General features: G+C 32.8%; 1 protein-coding gene across 1 annotated transcript in view; it reads left to right on the top strand.

The window, feature by feature from the left end:
* The first annotated feature begins 475 nt into the window (after positions 1-475).
* The window catches only part of LOC100920607 (cytochrome P450 2C23-like), a 45,108-nt gene continuing 23,314 nt past the window's right edge, over positions 476-22,269 (top strand). Inside the window, exons 1-5 of the mRNA XM_031956673.1 lie at positions 476-1,210; positions 9,754-9,916; positions 10,081-10,230; positions 10,977-11,137; positions 15,382-15,558. Of these exons, the coding sequence (XP_031812533.1) occupies positions 1,031-1,210; positions 9,754-9,916; positions 10,081-10,230; positions 10,977-11,137; positions 15,382-15,558 (831 nt within the window). The 5' untranslated portion in view covers positions 476-1,030. The remainder of the gene's footprint in view (positions 1,211-9,753; positions 9,917-10,080; positions 10,231-10,976; positions 11,138-15,381; positions 15,559-22,269) is intronic.

Here is a 22,269-nt window from a genome sequence, read left to right as displayed (position 1 = left end):
TAATAGAAAGAACCCCTGTATTTGGAAGAAAAAGACTAAGGTTGGAGTATTAGGTTTTTCACTCACTGACAGTGTTACATAGGATCAGACACTTTCTTCTTTTGGTCTAAGATTAAATTAGATCATATCTAGGGTCACTTTCAGAACTAAATCCATAATCCTATAATCCTATTATTCTATGATCACTGGCATATCTTCAATCTCTACAATCTAGGAAATTATTTAATAGTCTTAGGGCTGAAAGACTGAAATTACATAACTGAAAAATTAAGCCCTATAAAACACTAAACACACTTAATTGGAGTTAGGAAATAACTTTGTTATTCCTTTGTTTCTCAAAGTCTTTTAGCCAAGGGTCTATTCTGAATAATTCCTGTTCCTTTTTATTTGAATTAAAAACTTAAGGTCAAAGTCTATTGGTCATGAGTGTATTTAGAAACTTGCAAATCTATTTTGTGGATTTGGTCCTGGTCAGAATAATGCTTTGCAATAAAATGTATCAAACCAATAATGAGGCCATTCCACTTGAAGTTTTACAAAGAATCTTTCCAGGGTCACTGGATTGTACTCTAATTTGCTGGGGAAAATTCGAATTTCACCCTTTCATATTGCACTCTGATTGGCAACATCTACTCTCCTTGCAGCTGAATATAATTCAGGCTGGATGCCATCAAGAATAGACAACCTCAACCAAAGAGAAAATGTAGAAGAAATGTGAAGGATAAGAATCAAATAAGACAAATGAAATTCTCAGGAATCCTTTGAATTCTCTATCCTGCTCCATATAAGTAGCATTCAGGGAAAAGCAGGAGATTTCAGGGATGGTTGCCAGACTGCTGAAACTGGATATTGCTCAATAAGTTCTATTGCTCGCTGCAATTTGAGTTCTGAAAAATGTGTATTGTTTCTTGATAAGACTAGAGACCCTTATTTAACTCCACTCCCATTTTAAAAAAACAAAACAAACTGATTTGGTATTTTAAGCTTGAGTTTTTGAAGTGGCTCTTTTAGCTGTGGCCAGATTGCTGCAATGGAGTCCTGGGGATTTACCTCTCTTACCCTCATTGTTTGTATTTCCTTCTTGGTCTTTTTTTCACTGTGGAGAAAAGACCCCAAAGGAAGGAAGCTACCTCCTGGGCCACCTCCTCTCCCATTCATTGGGAATATGCTACAACTAGACCAGAAGGACCTCTCCACATCTCTTTGCAAGGTAAGGGGACTGAATCTTGTGATTGAACTCCATCAGGTGTAATGTCCATTATAAAGTCTTCTAGTAATGACATCCTATGGCTTTTCTAATATGATTGAGGATTAGAAATAAAGTTCTCAAAAAGTTTTTTCTTGATGTAATGAAAAATAGTGGTTGAATGTGGGCTGGAGCACTAGATCCAGAGTCAGGATAATGTTGCCTTAAAGACCAAGCCAGACAATTTAAAAGACTAAAATTGTAGACAAAACCAAATACCAGCTCTATATGTATGTCTGCATGTACGAATATGCTTGTGTGGGTATACCCATATATATATATATATATATATATATATATATATATATATATATATTCATATATATATATGATTGTATATATGTGTATATGCTTGTGTATATATAAACATAAATCTGCAAGTATATGTGTGCTTGTATATATATAAACAAAGGTATAAATACAAATCTGCATGGATGTATATGCTTGTACATATAAACATATATATATATATAAATAAATCTGTATGGGTGTATATGTTTTTATATACAAACACACACACATGCAGGTATGTATGTGTATATATATATATGTATATATATATACACTCATACATACCTATACACATATATATGAATATACGCATATATGTATTATATTTATGTGTATATTATATAAATATTATATATATTCATAGTTATACTTAAGTCTCTGTATCTATAGGCTATCTCCAAACATATGTTCATTTCAAAAATAAGCTTCACTTTGAAAATTTTTGTTTACAAACATAAAAATAGCATGGGAGACACCTGCATTTTTGATTTCCTTCACAAGCTAATTGTACAATATTTCAGAGTCTGATTCTTTTTGTACAGCAAAATAACGTTTTGGTCATGTATACTTATTGTGTATCTAATTTATATTTTAATGTATTTAACATCTACTGGTCATCCTGCCATCTAGGGGAGGGGGTGGGGGGTAAGAGGTAAAAAATTGGAACAAGAGGTTTGGCAATTGCTAATGTTTTAAAGTTACCCATGCATATAACCTGTAAATAAAAGGCTATTAAATGAAAAAAAATAGCTGGGAGAAATAGGGGTTAGCATTAGCAAGTGTGTCAATTGCACTGGCAAATGTTAAATATAAACATTAATATTGATTTTATTTTACATTTATTTTAAATGCTTGTGTATTTAAATAATACAACATAACTTTGCATGCTTGTTCTACTCTAGTGTCTGCTTTGAAGCTGTGTTGCTATTCTTTATAATTGTTTTAAGTGAGGGACCAGGAGGAAAAGAAAATGATTGATAAACTATGGGAAATCCAGCTCTGTTAACCCTACCACTCATCTTAGAGCAGTATAAATGAAGTCTTGGCCAGGCAATCAAGGCAATTCAGTACTCAGAACTTTGGAATAAATTAATCACCAAACATCACAGTTGGTAGTACTTTGTCTCAGAGTCTATGTAGAGCAATCTATTTTTAACCTTATACTCATTATACTCATAGTAAAAAGGATGTTCTAGACCAGGGATTCTTAACCTAGAATCTATGAACTTTCATGAGTTAATTGATAATTTTTTTAAAGATCCATGAACTTGGAAAGGAAAAAAAATCATATTACTCCTATAACTCTCTAGTTGTAACTTGTCATTTCCATCCAATTATGAATTTTTAAAATATATTATTCTGAGAATTAATTAGTAGATTTCACCAGATTGTCAGTGGTCTATGACATAACAAATTTGAAAGCCCTTTGTTAAATAGACATTACCCTTAGATTTGGGGTAAAAAGAAAAATTGGATTCATATCCTAGATTTAATACTTAAAATCTGTGTATTGTTGGAAAAAATAACTGAAAGTCTTCATGGTACAATGTCCTCATCTTCAAAATTAGGGTGGAACAAAATAATCTCAAATTCACCTCAAGATATACAAGTGAAGGGGATACTCAGTACTTCCTGGGGAGATGCCTCATTCTACTTTTAGATAGATCTAATTGTTAAGATTTATTTCTCTTTATTCAATTGAAAACTGACTCTTTCAGCCTCTGATCCAATGCTGATGGGTTCTGTTTTTTGTGGCCCGGAAAAATAAATCTAATCCCTTTTACATATAATAGCCCTCCAAATAAATGGTTATCATATTCCTGTTAAATCTGTTCTTTGAGATTAAAAATCCTTATTTCCTTAAATTAATCTTTGCACAGCTTAGTATTTGAGACTCCTTATCAACTTCACTAATCTCTCAATATGTGCCAATTTAGGAATGTCATCCTTAATTGTGGCACTCAGAACTGAACATGAAAATTATCCAAAAGCATCATACCAGAATAGAGGATATAATCACCTTTCCCATTCAGGATATCTTTCTTCTTTTAATGTTATCTAATTAACTCTGATTTAAGGCATAGAAAGCTATTCTAGTAGACTTGAATTCAAATCCCACCTCTGGTATTTATAGCCATGTGGCCTTAGATAAGCAATTTAATCTCTCAATATTCGAGGAAGCTCTTTAAAACTATAAATTGCAGAAAAAATACCAATTTACATTGCAAACAACCATCTTATTAGGAGTTCCTATACAAATATAATCCCAAGTCTTCTCCTACTCCCTTAAAAATAAAATAAATCACAAGCACAATAATCATAATGCTTCTTCAATATACCAGTAATACTATGCTCTCACTGATAGGGGTATTTCCCTCAATAGTATAGATTGCAACCCAGAAAAGTTTTATTAAAAGTAAATCTTATGCATGTTCTTTCTTCATTAATCAGCTACAATATGTTTATCCATGCTATCTACCTTTGCTCTAGGTCAGAGAGAATTTGTAGTCTTAAAGAATTAGTGTTCTGGGCTAATGAAAAATTAAGTCCGATATGCCATTTCTTCTTTAAAATTTTCATTCCTTGACAACTTCGATTTTCCCAAGTTTGTGGTTCTAAAATGTTTTTGCAAATACGAACATTATCCCAAGGAGAATATTTACATACATTAGTAAAGGCAGTTTCCTTAAGAGGAGTTCCTATACCAATGAAATCTCAAATCTCCCCCCCTTTCCTTAAAAAATAAAATAAATCACAAGCACAATGTTTCTTCAATATATCAGTGTAACTATGTTCACACTTATGTAGGTGTTTCCTTCATTATTGTAGAATGCAACCCAGAAATGTCTTCTCAATCGCTGTAAATTTTGTCCATATTCTCCTATTTATCCATGATATGGATACATATGTTGAAGGCCTTCCTCCAGGCTAGGGGCTTTTAATCTGGGCTTCCTTGATCCTTACTTTCAGCAGATTCAGCTTTTTATCAAAAAAAAATATATATAACCATGGTTCAATGTATTTGGTTTATTTTATAATTATGCATGTTTTATTTTATTAATTTTAAACCATTTACCTCAGTAAAAAGGACCATAGGTTTACTTCACCAGACTAGTCCCCACACATAGAATAGTCTCTTTCTTCATCACTCCTCACAGCTTTCCTTGAAGATCTCCCTAAAACCCAATATTCTATGAGAAGTTTTTCTCTTAATTCCCCCACCTTAATTCTATTTATTATCTCCAAGTTATCATATGTATGGTTTGGGGGGGGGGGGCTTGGTTTTGTGTTTTTATCCAGACAATAGATTTATTCAGCAGTGCTTGCAGTTGCAAAACAAATCCAGTGCAGTGATAGCACAAGATGCCCTGAACCCTGGGTTCTTCCCAGTTAACATACAATTTTTTAATTTGTAATCTTTATTTTCTTGAGTCATTTTGGGTAGAACTACAACATTCTCCTTTGTTTAAAAGCAATAAGCTATAGGTGCTTTCCTAGGAAATATTGATAATGATGATGATGATGATGATGATAGCTGAGAAGGAGATAATTCTAAAGATGCAATCATCAGATTATTTTACCTTTAAAAAAAAATCTCAGCACTTATGGCAGTGGTTAGTATATAATGATGCTTAATAAATGCTTATTCATTGACTTATGGAATATTCAATTTTGTATCTACCTCATTCCCTATCTGCAGGTCTTCTCCAAGTTATTTGAACTAAATTGTTAAGTCAATGAAGCTTGTTTTCAATCATGTGTCTTTATTTGGACAATAAATATTTATGATCCATTAAATTTTTTTTAATGAATCATTAGGTTGATATCTTGAAGAATCATGTCATACAGAAGTGGTTTTCTAGTGTTCTAGGTTTGATTTAATTAATGAATATTATTACCAAATAGAACCATCTAGAAGATGTCACCATTTATAGGGAATTATTTCCATTTGAGTTCAGTGTAGAAATCCTTGGCTTCCATTCAAATGGAAAGTCTTCAAAACCAGTAGAGAGTACATTTCTCCTTGACATGTCAGTCTTTTGTCATGAATAATCAGAAGGTTGCTAAAGAGATATTTTACTGTATTTTCACTTATAAAGGAATCTTCCTTGTACTCAATTTGTGAATGAGCAAATGCTTGCTGGTGTTATTCTTCCCTATGATCTCCCCACTTAGCTAAGTGATTCAGTGAATCAAGTCTTGGGCCTGGAGTAAAGAAGACTGGAGTTCAAATCTTACATTTGAAAAATGTGATTTTGGTTACATCACCTAATCAATTTTCCTTAGTTTCTCAACTGTGAAAGGAGTCAAATAATTGTAGCACTTTCCCAGGGTTGATATGAAGATCATATGAGAGAAAGTTTATAATGTGCTGAGCATACATAATAAGCACTATATAATTGCTGGATATTATTATAATTATTCCCATTAAAATTTCTGTAATCATCATCAGTACTATTTTTATAGTTCTACTTACTTTATTTTTTATCACAATTGTTTCTATGATTTCTTGCATACATCCCTTCTCCTCTATATTGTATTACTGCTGCAGAATATAGAAATACTTCTATATTCCTATATCTCTCTTTGGCAAAAATGTCATATTTATGGGCTAATCTGGTACTGGGCTCTTTGGGCTTATTTTGACAGATCTAGTTTACCCCAGTTAAACCTACATAAAATGGATATAATCAAAGTTAATAACACTGCTTCTGTTATTTCCTGTTTTTAGGAAATAGTTTTTATCATCCTTCCTATAATATATAAAACTCTATAAGTTGTATCTATTTCTCATTAAATTTCCAAGTGATGTTGACTTTTACTGCAATGATTTTAATTGCTTCATTGAACACAGTTGAACATTTCCTAATACAATGTAGTAAATATACATTTTATATAGTTTGGTAATCATTAAATCCAGTGCCTACTTGCACTTTTTTTTAAATAAAAAATTTATAATATATTGGCATGAAGAAGTCCTAACTTTATTTTTCTTTATTTTCTCCCTCTGTTCCAACCTAATCATTAAAGTCACCAAGTATAAAAGTATGTGTTTTCATGATCTGAATGGCCTTGTCAGCTTCTATGGATTCCTCTACCTATTCTTTAACCACAACAGAAAGTATCTGCAGTTACTTATATGGTGCTACTTTTTGTCGTTATTGTTAGCATTGTGTAATAAGATGATCAAGTGTCCTAGTAAATTAGCTTTTTATTGACTCTGGAAACACTGAACTAAACTCTGCCTATTTCTTGTTTTGCTCTCTAAAGAAAACTGTAGGTCATCATGTCATTCAATTACAACTTTGTCTTTTTGTTTTGTTTATTTAAAGAATGTTAATATCAATAAGTCACTACTGTTCCAGCAGTGCAATAATTGAACCAAAATTTCATATTGAGGATTAAAAAACGTTTAATATTTATAGATGATCTACATGACTCTTGCCATCCTTTCCTCTATTTTCCATGACCACCCACACCATTACTAGTAAAACAAAAGAAGGTCATACTCAACTAAAATTCATTTTGACGCCTTTCTTCTTATGGGTCATCAGAGTCAAAGAATTTATTTCCATGTACCCAACTAACCTCTGATGATCTTCTTTGTGCTTAGCCAAGTTGGTCTATGAACATCAAAGTCATTCTGGTTCTGGAACCACACAGTCTTTTCTGCCTATCAGAATCTTTAGGGCTTCCATTCTGTTCAATAGTCTATGAGATCAAAGGATTATTTCCACATAACCAAAGGATGTTAGAGTAGGATTCAGTGGATCATCTGCCCATAATGGTTAAAGACTTTTTTGAGATTAAATGTAGGATACTTATCAATATTAGTTTCTATTTTCTGATTTCACCCATTCCTGAGTGAGGCATGATTTTTGTAGAGTTGAAACTAAGCAGAGCAGCAAATGAAAGGCTTAGTTAGAAAGTTCTGTGGAGCATATATGTCATCCCTATGCAAGATCCTATATTCCTTCAGAGCGAGAACTATATAATCCAAAAACCTGGGGTCCTCCATGAACTCAGGAGAAATGTATTGTATACAAAAATAATAGCAATGTTCTGGGATGATCAGCTATAGATGACTTGGCTATTCTCAGCTGTACAATTCACAACTTCTCTTAAGGACTTATGATAAAAACCCTATCCATTCCCAAAGAAGGAAGTAACTGTGTCTTGATAGAAATTGAAGTATTCTCTCTATGTGTTTCTCTCTCTTTCCAAACCTCTCTCCATCCCTTCCTCTCTCTCTTCCTCCTTCCTTATCTTCTTTCCTCTTTTGTCCCTACATCCCTTCCTCCCTTCCTTTTTTCCTTGTTCCTTCCTACTTTCTCTCCCTCTCTCTCTCTCTTATCTCTCTCCTTTATTTTTTAGGGATTTTTTAGGACAGGAAATCTATGTTTTCTTTCAAAACATGACTTTTGTTATATCTAACTTCACATGAAATTTCTAAATGAAGACTGGGGCTGAAGATAAGGGGAAATTTTTGAAATTCAAAAGTTTTAAATAAAATTTTAAATGACACTGGGCAAAATTTTAAATAAACAAAATAAAATTAATAATAAAAAGAATTTTACAATTTAATATGTTAAAAGATCTGAGATATTGTTATGGGGATTGCCTATACCCATAAAGATCACCAATCACCAAGACTTTAAGAAATACTTTTATGATTATCTCCAACAATTTTTATCTCATGTTCAATTTTATTAAGGTTAAGTCACTTTGAACTCATGTAAACTAATATTGAGTTAAAGAATAAATGAACAAAATGAGAAAAATTTAAGAACTTATAATGTTCCTGGAATTGTGTTAAGACTTGGGAATTCAAAGGGAAACATGCAAGACCATCTCTATCATCGATGAGCTAACATTCTATATAAAAAGGAGAAAATTCAGAAAGGGGATTTTTGCAAAGCAGTGAGAAGTGATTCTATGACATGAGACTGTAGAGCAGTAATATGGAAGATGATTTTTTAAAATTTTTTTAAAAAATAAGCTGAAAGGCAGTGTTACTACTGGGATTATATCCCAAAGAGATTATAAAGAAGGGAAAGGGACCTGTATGTGCACGAATGTTTGTGGCAGCCCTTTTTGTAGTGGCTAGAAACTGGAAACTGAATGGATGTCCATCAGTTGGAGAATGGCTGAATAAATTGTGGTATATGAAAATTATGGAATATTACTGTTCTGTAAGAAATGACCAACAGGATGATTTCAGAAAGGCCTGGAGAGACTTACACGAACTGATGCTAAGTGAAATGAACAGGACCAGGAGATCATTATATACTTCAACAACAATACTAGATGATGACCAGTCCTGATGGATCAGGCCATCCTCAGCAACGAGATCAACCAAATCATTTCTAATGGAGCAGTAATGAACTGAACTAGCTATACCCAGAAAAAGAACTCTGGGAGATGACTAAAAACCACTACATTGAATTCCCAGTCCCTATATTTATGCACACCTGCATCTTTGATTTCCTTCACAAGCTAATTGTACAATAATTCAGAGTCTGATTCTTTTTGTACAGCAAAATAATGTTGTGGTCATGTATACTTATTGTGTATCTAAGTTATATTTTAATATATTTAACATCTACTGGTCATCCTGCCATTTAGGGGAGGGGGTGGGGGGGGTGGGGTAAGAGGTGAAAAATTGGAACAAGAGGTTTGGCAATTGTTAATGCTGTAAAGTTACCCATGTATATATATCCTGTAAATTAAAGGCTATTAAATTAAAAAAAAAAAAAAAAAATAAGCTGAAAGGTCATCTGTCAGTGCCCAAAATTTCATGGATAGAATTCAGGGAAAATACACTAATATTTCAGTCAAATTTAATAATTAAATACCTACAGTGTATTTACATATTTTTTAATATATTAAACATATTGGAGACAAATAAAAGAGAAAATTCTTGTACTCCAGGAGTTTGATTCGTAAGGGATGAAGGGAATGTATAACAATGCACAATTATGGAAAAACAAATTATAGAGAGAGATGGGAGAGAAAATTTAAAGGCATAGAGATAACAGGGAATCAGGAAAGTTCTTTGAAAGAGATCACTGTCTACTTAGGCATATAGGAAGATTCTATTGTAGGACAAACATAGCCATATGACTTCAGTTTCTTAGCACTTGTGATAAAAGTCCAGATACATTCATTTTCATGTTGAGCACTGTTCATTCAGTTGCTTCTTATATTTTTCCCAGCTATCTGAAAAGTATGGCTCTGTGTATACTGTGTATTTTGGGTCTCAACCAGTCGTGATTCTACATGGATACAAGGCACTGAAAGAAGCTCTGATTGATCAGGGAGACATTTTTGGAGGCAGGGGAAAATTACCAATATTTGATGACATTTACAAAGGACATGGTAAGTAAGTTTCAGGTTATTTCAGCAAAAGTGGTAAAGATGGAAAGAAATAGGACAATTAAAAGATGATATTCAATCTAGCTAGAAACAATGATAAAAATTAAAATTTGGCTTTAAGCAATTTAGAATTATTAATTCTATGCTTGGTTCATTTTTTCCCCTAGGAATTATTTTTAGCCATGGAGAAAAGTGGAAACAAATCCGCAGATTTTCCCTGACAACTTTGAGGAACTTTGGGATGGGGAAAAGGAGTATTGAGGAACGTGTCCAGGAAGAAGCTCAGTTCCTTTTGAAGGAGCTAAGGAAAACAAATGGTTGGTTGCGATGACCGCGTATTTTAAAATCAGCCTGAGTCAGGAATTCAGGTTAAGGGAAAATGTTCAATCTTTATTCTCAGTAGAGGTGAAGAAGGATCAGAGGTAAAGGGGAATTCACAATAGCAATGTGTGCGGCTAAGTCAAGAAGCCAGCCAGACCAGAAGCCAGCCAGCATTCTTTCCTCGCTTCTCTTCCTGCCCCTCTGCCTCCACCCATCAAAATAGTCATTTCCTATACAACACATCAGGACTTACACAAAGAGTGGGCGGGGGCCATTCTTTCTCCAAGCATATATATTAATAGAGTATGGTCCAATTACTATTTAGCCTCACATGCTTGGGACCTCAGTGCATCAACTCAAGCTTCAGCCCATTACAGATGGTTATCATTAAATATTTCTTGAACACATGGGTCCTCTATAACATCACTGATTTTAAATTTCTTTGTATTGAGAATCACTGTATTTAGCATTGTCCACCTCTTTGACCATGTGGAACCTATATGGAGGGAAGTAAGGCAGATCAGATTTTTCCCTTGGTCACGTTTCATAAACTGTTTCTGTGTTAAATATAAAGAAGGAAAATGGTCTAGCTGAGATATCAAAGATCAGTTTTAAAGGAACTGAATCCCACATTCAGATCAAATCTTAGTAGAAGTCTTTTCCTTGTTATCTTAATGCTGGTTTGCTCAAAATATTATCATTAAACATTTTTTTTCCATTTTGTAAATTATTTATCATTAAGGTCATCCCTTTGACCCAACCTATATCCTTGGATGTGCCCCATGCAATGTTATTTGCTCCATCCTCTTCCATCAGCGTTTCAGCTATGATAATGAGAACTTTCTTTCAATGATGAGGATTTTAAGTGAAAACTTGATTCTATTGAACTCACCACTTGCTCAGGTAAGGTCAGAGTCATCCTCTGGTTGTGTACTTGGTCATCAAATTTTTCCAACACAAAAGGGGAAGATTCTTCCATAACGCCTCCTACCAAAAAATTTCCACACAATCATAATAAACCTAAATAAGATTAAAAAGGCCATAATGTGACAGTATGAACTTATTGTTTCTTCAACCACATCTTATGCAAAACTCTATAAATAATCATTTTATCTATAAAATTATAAGCACTAGAAGTGAAGGCAGCTTTCAGAAAAGAAAGTGAAATTCCCAGAGTAAGATCTCATGTTCATATAGCATTTGAAGGCTTATAAAGAAATTTAATTAAACAAAACTATATTTTAGGCAATGTAAGCACAATTATACATTTAACACCTGGGGTACTCTTCATCATATATGAGAGCTCTCAATACCCCCTCCCCATGAATAACTATGTCAGAATAAACATCTATATTCTCTGCTTTTACATTTACTTAAAGTCCTAGCTTAAATGTCATCAATAATATTTAATTTTATTAGTTATTCTTAGAAGACAATTAATTCAAAATAAAACATTTAATGACATAAAAGTTGATAAATCTAGTGGTAAAATATCCCTTGAATAAATCTGAGACACACTTACCTACAAAAACACATAGCAGCAGTAGAAAGGAAGGGATTGATAGCAATCATGCATAAATTGAAGAGATGTAGAAAATATGGGTGACCAGAGCACATTTGTAGGCAGTTCACATACAGGGTATATAGGCAGTCAGGAAACATACAGGTAACAAATCTTTGATACTTCAGGATAATTTATTTCTTCTAGCAATGTCATCTCAGTGTTCTTGTTGGGTATGCTACTCCATGAATACTGTTTACTGAACTTATTTTCCCACTGGTCTTGTGGAAGTACCTGGTACATAGCAAACACTTGCTATATATTTACAGTTTTTTTGGGGGGGGTGTTGTTCTGGTGGTCTTTTCAGGATTAGTTAGTGATCATTTCCATTTCTATATGCCAAGTGTACAGACTAGAAAGTCTCTCCTTGAAATGAGCAACAAAATAGCTCTTTTATCATATAGTTAATATTAGGAGCCACTCTTAGCAGAACCAAACCTAAAATTATATTATAAAGCAGCAGTTATCAAAACCATTTGGTACTGGCTAAGAATAAAGTAGTGGATCAGTGGAACAGATTAGATACACATGACACAATAATCAAGGTCTATAGCAATCTAGTATTTGATAAACCCCCAAACTTCAACTTCTAGAATAAAAACTCATTCTGAAAAAAAATTGCTGGGAAAACTGGAAAATAATATTCAGAGACTTGGCATAGACCTATATCTCACACTACATTCCAAAATAGGGTGAAAATGGGTGCATGATTTGGGCATAAAGGGTGATACCATAAATAAATTAGGAGAACAAGGGATGATTTACCTTTTAGATCTTTGGAGAAGCGATGCATTTTATAACCAAAGAAGAACTAGAGAACATTACAAAAGACAAAATGGACAACTTTGATTACATTAAATTAAAAAGAGTTTGCACAAACAAAACCAACAGAAACAATATTAAAAGAGAAGTACAAAGTTGGGAAAAAATCTTTACAGCCAGTTTCTCTGACAAAGGTTTCATTTCTAAAATATACAAAGAACTGTATCAAATTTACAAGAAAAACTGTATCAAATTATTCCCCAATTAATAAGTAGTCAAAGCTTATGAACAATTTTCAGATGATAAAATTAAAGTCATTTATAGTGAGATGAAAAAATGTCCTAAATCACTATTCATTAGAGAAATGCAAATTAAAACAATTCTAAGGTACCAACTCATACCACTCAGATTGGCTAAGATGATAAGAAAAGACAATGATAAATGTTGGAGGGGATGTGGGAAAACTGGGACACTAATGCACTAATGGTGGAGTTGTAAAATAATTCAACCATTCTGGAGAGCAATATGGAATTATGCTCAAAGAGCTATAAAACTAGATATCATTTGATCCAGCAGTGCTACTACCAGGTCTGTATCCCAAGGAAATCATAAAGGAGCGAAAAGGACCCACATGTGCAAAAATATTTGTAGCAGCTTTTTGTGTTAGCAAAGAATTGGAAAATGAGTGTATGACCATCAATTGGGGAATGGCTGAACAAGTTGTGGTTCATGAAAGTAATGAAATTATATAGTCTATAAAAATGATAAACAAGCTGATTATAGAAAGACCTGGAAAGATTTACATGAACTGATGCTGAGCAAAACAAGCAGAATCAGGAATATATTGTACAAAATAACAAGAAGAATGTTTCATGATCAAACTTGGTTCTTCTCAGTGGTTCAGTGGTCCAAAGCAACCTTATCTCAAAATAGTGTACATATCAATACTATATTACAGCAGAGTAGAACCTAACTAAGAATTATTTGAAAGAGAACAAATCTTCCCTTCCCCCCAAGGATGAACTTCACCCAGTTTATGTAGCACGCAGATGTCAGGACCAGAAATTGATTTGTTGTCCTGATAAACTGAGATTGAATTTTGTCATTCAATGTCTGTGTGATCCTGAACAAAGTATTGAACATCCCTTTCTCAGTTTCTTCATTTGAAAATGAAGTTAATAATAGTGTCCACATCACAGGTTTGTTATCAATATCAAATGAGAAATACAAAATTAAGTGATTTACAAACCTTAAAATATTGCATATATGTTAACTACACAGTTATCTGATGCTGACCCAAATTTGTAAATTCTTTGGTTTAGGAAATTCTGAGTGAGTAAACAACCAGATTAGCAACTTCTCTACAATTTATAGATTTAAAGAATTATCTAGGGTTACTGAGAGGTTAAGGGATGTGGCCAAGGTCATACTTCCAATATAATACAGTACAATACCTACATAAAAATTCATTTCAAATGTTCCTAACCATCAGAATGGCTCTCTACCAAATATTAGTTTTACTTTGTTGTGATTATTATTTTTTTGCAATTTATTATCTGAATATGGAATGTCTTTTTTTTTGTTTTGTTTTGTTTTCTAGCTAATTTGTGTTTACAAAACTTAGTTAACCTGTCAGCCCTTTAAAAGTAAGAATGCTATTTATTGCCTTCTATGTCCATGTACCCAGTGGCTTGTATAGTACTGGAAGACAGATTCAAGATACTGGATAAACTTGATAATTATTGATTGGGCTCGATAATAATGTCAATTGCACAGGGAAGCCCATAACTTCTTGTGGTGAACTTTCTTTTCCCAAGAATACACATAGACAAGGAGGTCTATTTGGTGAGAAAAAAGCAAGAGTTTATAGAAAACAATACTTTGTAGATGACACTGAGCTTTGCCTTCCTAATATAGCCAGATTTTCTAGGAAGAGGGTGCATTAAAGTTTTTTTTTTCTCTCCATGACATATGAAAAAACACTACTCACCCATACTGTAAAGATATTTGTGTTATATAGTTTAAGATAAGGGTAACTGCAGAATCTATGATTTACTGATATAGACAACCCCTAAATGAGCAAATTTGTTCTACCAAAGCAAATCAGCAATTATTTTGCAAATTATAATCTTACAGAATTATCTAGAATAGTAGTGTACAACTCAAATAACAATGGGAAGCCAATATTTCATACACAAAGATGCCTGCAGATTGCATATTGCCTTAGAAAACCACATATTGACATTATCTATGTTCTATTTTATTTTATTTTAAATTGTATTTACTGTTAAATATTTCCCAATTACATTTTAATCTGGCTAGGCCATTGGCCATTTTTGACACTTCTATGGAGATTCAGGGAGATTAAGTAACTTGACCAGTTTCACAAAGCTAGTGTCAAAAATAGCTCTTGAACCCAGGTTTACCTGGCTTTGAGGTCAGGTATATAGACCCTATTTTAGCATGCTATTAAAAAAATCATTATATAGATTTTCAAGAAATTATTATTTTTAATATTTAAACAGATGCTGTGTTAAGGATTAAACAGTATCTTGCACATTTCTACTTAAGATTTTAGCATCACTTCCCTAAATCATAATGAATGCCTTCTTTTTCCTGATTTCCACAAACAATTATTCCTAAATATTTCTAGGTATAATACTCAATAGCTTTCTAATTAATTACTACTCTAAACTACCCTGTTTTTAAAGGGGACAAAACCAAACTAATATAATGTTAAACAATTGAAAATGGAGACTGTGTAAGATATTTTCTCTATATTAAACTCATATATAGTACTTTTCTCTCTCCTCCTTTTTTATAGCTTTATAATAATGTCCCTTGGCTTCTTCGCTATGTTCCTGGACCACACAAGAAATTTTTTTCAAATATCAAGACACTTAAAAAGTTTATTTTGGATAGTACAAAGAAACATGAAGAGATCTTGGATCCTAACAATCTTAAGAATTATATTGACTGCTTCCTCTACAAAATGCAGCAGGTATTGTACACATTGGAAATGGCTTGTATGGAAAATTGTTATGTCTACTCTTTTAACAATATGACATTGAAAATCTTTATTTTCTCATTAAAGTTATTCTAGAAATTCTTTGCCTTTCCTAGTTAAGTTTTGAAATAAATGAAAAATTGTCAATTATATTCAGAATCTGTCTAACAAGTATTCTGCACTTTGACTCTAATAAGTAAAGTAGAAAATGGTTCATTACCAATTCTTGGGATGATTAGTGATTTTTCAGTTGTGTGTCATTCAACTTCTATTTAGTGATCTTTTTATTTCATTTGTAATTGTCTCTATTGTTTATATTGGTTCTATTAATTTTACTCTTTATAAGATCATACAAATCTTCTCAATGTTCTTTTAATAGCCAATAATATTCTACTACATTTGGACATCAAAATGCATACATTTATTCTATCTTTTCTCAGCTGATGCAATTCATGTTTCTAATTCTATTTTTCTAATGACATGAAACCATGATCACTAAAGAGATAAAATATATGTTGTATATACATAAATGTACATACTATACAAACACACATTTAATATATCTGTATGTGTGTACATGTTTTATATGTCCATGTATGCATATATACTTATTTACATAATCCTTTATCTTATTGAAGTATATGCCCAGCAATGCAATTCCTGTAATAAAGAAAATGAACAGTTAGATATTTGTCTTGTATAATTAATAATTGAACTTCAGGATGATTGCAACAATATCCAGCCTATCAACAGACTATTAATGTGCATGTCTTTGAAGTGAGGTAGGAGACTGACAAGAGTGGGGACAGAATGAGAGTAAAGAATTAGGGATACTTGAGAAATGTTACTAAGATAAAATTGACAGACTTTGGCAAAATATTACATATAGGGATAGGAGAGTGAGAAATTGAGAATAATTTGGAAGATGATGGTGCCATTCACAATAATAGAAAGATTTATAAAGAAAAAAAACTTGGGAAGGTGGAACAAAAAGATACTAAGTTCAGTTTGAGATATATTTGGTTTAAGTTTACAGGACTAATTACTATTTTCTAGGAAAGCCATCTTTTTAAAGGTTTTATCTTTTCCTTTGGCAAATAATTTATAAACTATGATACTGTTCTTTAAGATTCTTCTTCCTCATTGTGTATGTTGAGTATTTTACAATTTTATGGAGTTTGGTTAGCACATGTGTACCCATTCATGTTTATTGATTATTTTAATTCAATTTTATTTTATACTGAGATTATTATTCTTTTTTTATAATAACTTTTTATTGCCAGAACCCATGCCAGGGTAATTTTTTTAAACACTATCCCTTGCACTCACTTCTATTCCGATTTTTTCCTCCCACCCTCCACCCCCTCCCCTAGATGGCAAGCAGTCCTATATATGTTGAATATGTCATAGTATATCCTAGATACAATGTATGTGTGCAGAACCAAACAGTATTCTTGTTGCACAGGGAGAATTGGATTCAGAAGATAAAAATAACCTGGGAAGAAAAACAAAAATGCAAACAGTATACATTCATTTCCCAGTGTTTTTTTTTCCTTTGGGTGTAGCTGCTTCTGTCCATCATTGATCAATTGAAACAGAATTAGGTCTCTTTGTCAAAGAAATCCACTTCCATCACATTACATCTTCATACAGTATCATTGTTGACGTATATAATGATCTCTTGGTTCTGCTCATTTCACTTAGCATCAGTTCATGTAAGTCTTTCCAAGCCTCTCTGTATTCATGCTGCTGGTCATTTCTTACAGAACAATATTCCATAACATTAATATACCATAATTTACCCAGCCATTCTCCAATTGATGGGCATCCATTCATTTTCCAGTTTCTAGCCACTACAAACAGGGATGTCACAAACATTTTGGCACATACAGGTCCCTTTCCCTTCTTTAGTATCTCCTTGGGGTATAAGCCCATTAGTAGCACTACTGGGTCAAAGAGTATGCACAGTTTGATAACTTTTGGGGCATGATTCCAGATTGCTCTCCAGAATGGTTGGAGTAGTTCACAACTCCACCAACAATGTATCAGTGTCCCAGTTTTCCGCATCCCCTCCAACAATCTTCATTTTTTTTTCCTGTCATCTTAGCCAATCTGACAGGTGTGTAGTGGTATTCAGAGTTGTCTTTAATTTGCATTTTCCGATTAATGATTTGGAAACTTTCATGAGTGGTAATAGTTTCAATTTCTCATCTGAAAATTATCGTTCATATCCTTTGACCATTTGTCAATTGGAGAATGGCTTGGTTTTTATAAATTGGAGTCGTTCTCTATATATTTTGGAAATGAGGCCTTAACTGTGAAGATGTTTTCCCAGTTTGTTGCTTTCCTTCTAATCTTGTTTGCATTAGTTTTGTTTGTACAGAAGCTTTTTAATTTGATGTAATCATTTTTTTTTTATTTTGTGATCAATAACGGTCTCTAGTTCATCTTTGGTCATAAATTTCTTCCTCCTCCACTAGTCTGAGAGATAAATTAACCTATGTCCTTCCAATTTATTTATAATCTCATTCTTTATATCTAAATCATGGACCCATTTTGATCTTATCTTGGTATAAGTTAAGTGTTAAGGTGGGTCCATGTGTAATTTCTGCCATACTAATTTCCAGTTGTCCGAGTAGTTTTTATCAAATAATGAATTCTTATCCCAAAAGTTAGGATCTTTGGGTTTATCAAACACTAGATTGCTATAGTTGACTATTCTGTTTTGGAACCTAACCGTTCCACTGATCAATAATTATTTCAGCCAAAACCAAATGGCTTTGGTTACTGCTGCTTTATAATAGAGTTTTAGATCAGGTACAGCTAAGCCACCTTCATTTGATTTTTTTTCCATTAATTCCCCTGAGATTCTTGACCTTTTATTATTCCATAATTTTGTTGTTATTTTTCTAGATCATTAAAATATTTTCTTGGGAACGTTGGATAGCACTAAATAAATAATTATTTAGGGGGATTGTATTTTATTATATTCATTTAGCCTATCCAGGGCACTTTATTTTTCCAATTATTTAAGTCTGACTTTATTTGTGTGGAAAGTTTTTTAATTTTGCTCATATAATTCCGACTTTCCTTTGGTAGATAGATTCCAAATATTTTATGCTGTTGAAGTTATTTTGAAATGGAATTTCATTGTATTTCTTCTGTTGGATTTTGTTGGTATGAAAAAATATGAGGATTTATGATTTATTTTATAACCTGGACTTTCTAAAGTTATGAATTATTTCTAATGCTTTTAGTAGAAATATGGGGTTCTCTGTATACCATCATATCATCTGCAAAGAGTGATAGTTTGGTTTCCTCATTGCCTATTCTGATTCCTTTAATCTCTTTTCCACTTTATTAATTAGTGTTTCTTATAATATTGAATAATAATTGAAGTGGGCAACCTTGTTTAACCGATCTTTTGGGAAAGGTTCCAGTTTTTCTCCATTGCATATGATGCTTACGATTTTTAAAATATGTTCCAACTATTTTAAGAAAAGTCCATTTTAATACTCAAGTGTTTTTATTAGAAATGTTGGATTTCATCAAATGCTTTTTTCTGAGTCTATTGAGATGAGCATATGGTTTTTGTTAGTTTGGTTATTGATATATAATTATACTAATAGTTTTCCTAATATTGAACCAGCCCTGTTCCTGGTATAAATCCATTTCATAGTTTTATCCTGGGATGATTTTCTGTAATCTTTTTGATAATATTTTGTTTAAGATTTTAGCATCAATATTCATTATGGAGATTGGTCTATAATTTTCTTTCTCTGTTTTCAGCCTACCTGGTTTAGGTATCAGTACCATGTTCGTGTTGTAAAAGGAGTTTTGTAGGACTTCTTCAATCCCTATTTTTTTCAAATAGTTTATATAGCATTGGAGTTAATTGTTCTTTAAATGTTTGGTAGAATTCACATGTAAATCCATCTGGTCCTAGGGATTTTTCTTGGGAGTTGGTTATAACTTGTTTCTTTTCTTTTCTAAGATGGGACTCTTCAGGATTTTCTTCTACCTTTGTTAATCCTAGGCAAGCTATATTTTTGAAGGTATTCTTCCATTTCATTTAAGTTGTCAGATTATTGCCATAAAGTTGGCAAAGTAATTCTAATTATTTCTAATTTCCTCTTCGTTAGTGGCTAGTTCTCCCTTTTCATTTTTAAGACTAACAATTTGATTTTCCTCTTTCCTTTTTTTAATCAGATTTACTAAGGGTTTGTCTATTTTGTTGATTTTTTCATAGAACCAACGTTTAGTTTTATTAATTAATTCAATAGTTTTTTTTTTTACTTTCAGTTTTATTGATCTCTCCTTTTTATTTTAGAATTTCAAGTTTAGTGTTTGACTGGGGTTATTAATTTGTTCCTTTTCTAGCATTTTTAGTTTGAAGCCAATTCATTGACCTTCTTTTTCTATATTTTTTCAAGTAGGACTTAGGAATGAAAATTTCCCCTTATTACCCTTTGGCTGCATCTCACACATTTGGTATCATGTCTCATTATTGTCATTTTCTTGGGTGAAGTTATTAATTATTCTATGATTTGCTGTTTCACCCAATCATTCTTTAGTTATGGATTATTTAGTTTCAATTATTTTTTGGTCTACTTTCCCTGGCTTTTTGTTGAATTTAATTTTTTTGCATCTGGTCTGAAAGGATGCATTTACTATTTCTGCCTTACCATTTTGAGTTTGAGGTTTTTATGTCCTAATATGTGGTCTATTTTGTATAGGTTCCATGAACTGCTGAAAAAGTGTACTCCTTTCTTTTCTCCATTTCGTTTTCTCCAGAGATCTATCATATCTAACTTTTCTAGTATTCTATTTACCTCTTTGACTTTTTTCTTATTTATTTTGTGCTTTGATTTATCTAATTCTAAGAGTGCAAGGTTGAAATCATCCACTATTATAGTTTTGCTGTCTATTCCTTCTTGCAGCTCTCTTAATTTCTCTTTTAAGAATTTAGATGCTACACCACTTGGTGCATATATGTTTAATATTGATATTGCTTCATTATCTATGCTACCTTTACAAGATATAGTGCCCTTCCTTATCTCTTTTAATTAGATCAATTTTTGTTTTTGCTTGATCTGAGATCAGGATGGCTACCCTTGCTCTTTTGACTTCACCTGACGCATAGTAGATTTTGCTCCAACCTTTTACCTTTATTCTGTGTGTATCTCCCTGCTTCAGGTGTGTTTCCTGTAAACAACATATTGTAGGATTCTGGCTTTTAATCCATTCTGCTAACCGCTTCCTTTATGGGGAGTTTACCCCGTTCATATTTATGGTTAAAATTACCAATTCTGTGTTACTTCCATCTTGTTAACCCTGTTTATGTTTTTCCCTTCTTTCCCCTTTACCTCCCTTCAGTATTAAACTTGTGAGCACCACTTGCTTTCCACAGCCCTCCCTTTAGTACCTCCCCAACTTAGAGTTCCTCCCCTATCTTACTCCTTTCCCTCACAGTTTCCGTATTCCCTTCTGCTTAGTTTATTCCTTTCCTTTTCACTTTTCCCTTCTCACTTTTCAATGAGATGGCAGAAGTTTCACCACAAGTTGAATATGTCTAAATTTTTTTCTCTTAAAGCCAATTCTGATGGCAGTAAAATACCCACTATATTCATCCACCTTCATTCTTTCTCTCAGATATAATAGGTTTCCTTTGCCTCTTCATGAGATGTAGTACCCCCACTTAACCCTTTTTCTGGTACAATGTCCTTTCCACCTTTAACTTCTAGAACAAGGTATACATGTATTCTTTATACCTCTTTACAGCAGAAATATAGTTCCCAAGATATCTTTTTACCTTTTTAGCTTTCTCTTGAGTTCTATATTTGTAGATCAAACTTCTTGTTAAGTTCTGGTTTTTTCATCAAAAATAGGTGAAATTCACTTATTTCGTTGAATGACCATCTTCTTCCCTGGAAAAAGATGCTCATTCTGGCTCAGTAAGTTATTTTGGTTGCATACCGAGTTCCTTAGCCTTTCAGAATATCATATTCCAGGTCCTTCGATCTTTTAATGTGGATGCTGCTAGATCCTGGGTGATCCTTATTGTGGCTCCTTTATATTTGAATTGGGTTTTTCTAGCAGCTTGGAGTGTTTTTTACTTCGTTTGAGGGTTCTGGCATTTGGCCACTATATGTCTTGGTGTTTTGATTTTAGGATCCCTTTCAGTAGGTGATCGATGAATCCATTCAATCTCTATTTTACCCTCTGTTTCTATGACTTCTGGGCAGTTCTCTTTGATAATTTCCTGGAAAATAGTGTCCAGGATCTTTTTTTCATCATATGTTTCTGGGAGTCCAATAATTCTCAGATTGTTTCTCCTAGACCTATTTTCCAGGTCTGTTGTTTTCCTAAGAAGGTATTTCACATTTTTCTCCATTGTTTGATTTTTTTGGTTTTGCTTGACTGATTCTTCTTGTCTCCTTGAGTCATGCAATTCCATTTGCTCGATTCTGATTTTCAATGAAGTATTTTCTTCATTCACTTTTTTTATATCTTTTTCTAATTGTCCAATTTGTTCTGTGGAATGTTTTTCCATTTCACCAATTTTATTTTTTAGAGAGCTATTTTGTGTTTCCAGTTCACTAATCCTATTTTTCGAGGATTTGATTTCTTTATCCACTCTGTCTTTAAATGAGTGGGATAACTTCTCCAGACTCTCTTGCCAAGCCTCCCTCTCCTTTTCCAATC

Source organism: Sarcophilus harrisii, chromosome 2 (assembly GCF_902635505.1).
Source record: "Sarcophilus harrisii chromosome 2, mSarHar1.11, whole genome shotgun sequence".
Lineage (NCBI taxonomy): Eukaryota > Metazoa > Chordata > Mammalia > Dasyuromorphia > Dasyuridae > Sarcophilus > Sarcophilus harrisii.
Note: the sequence above shows the minus strand (reverse complement) of the source record. Positions and strands in the feature narration are given on the sequence as shown.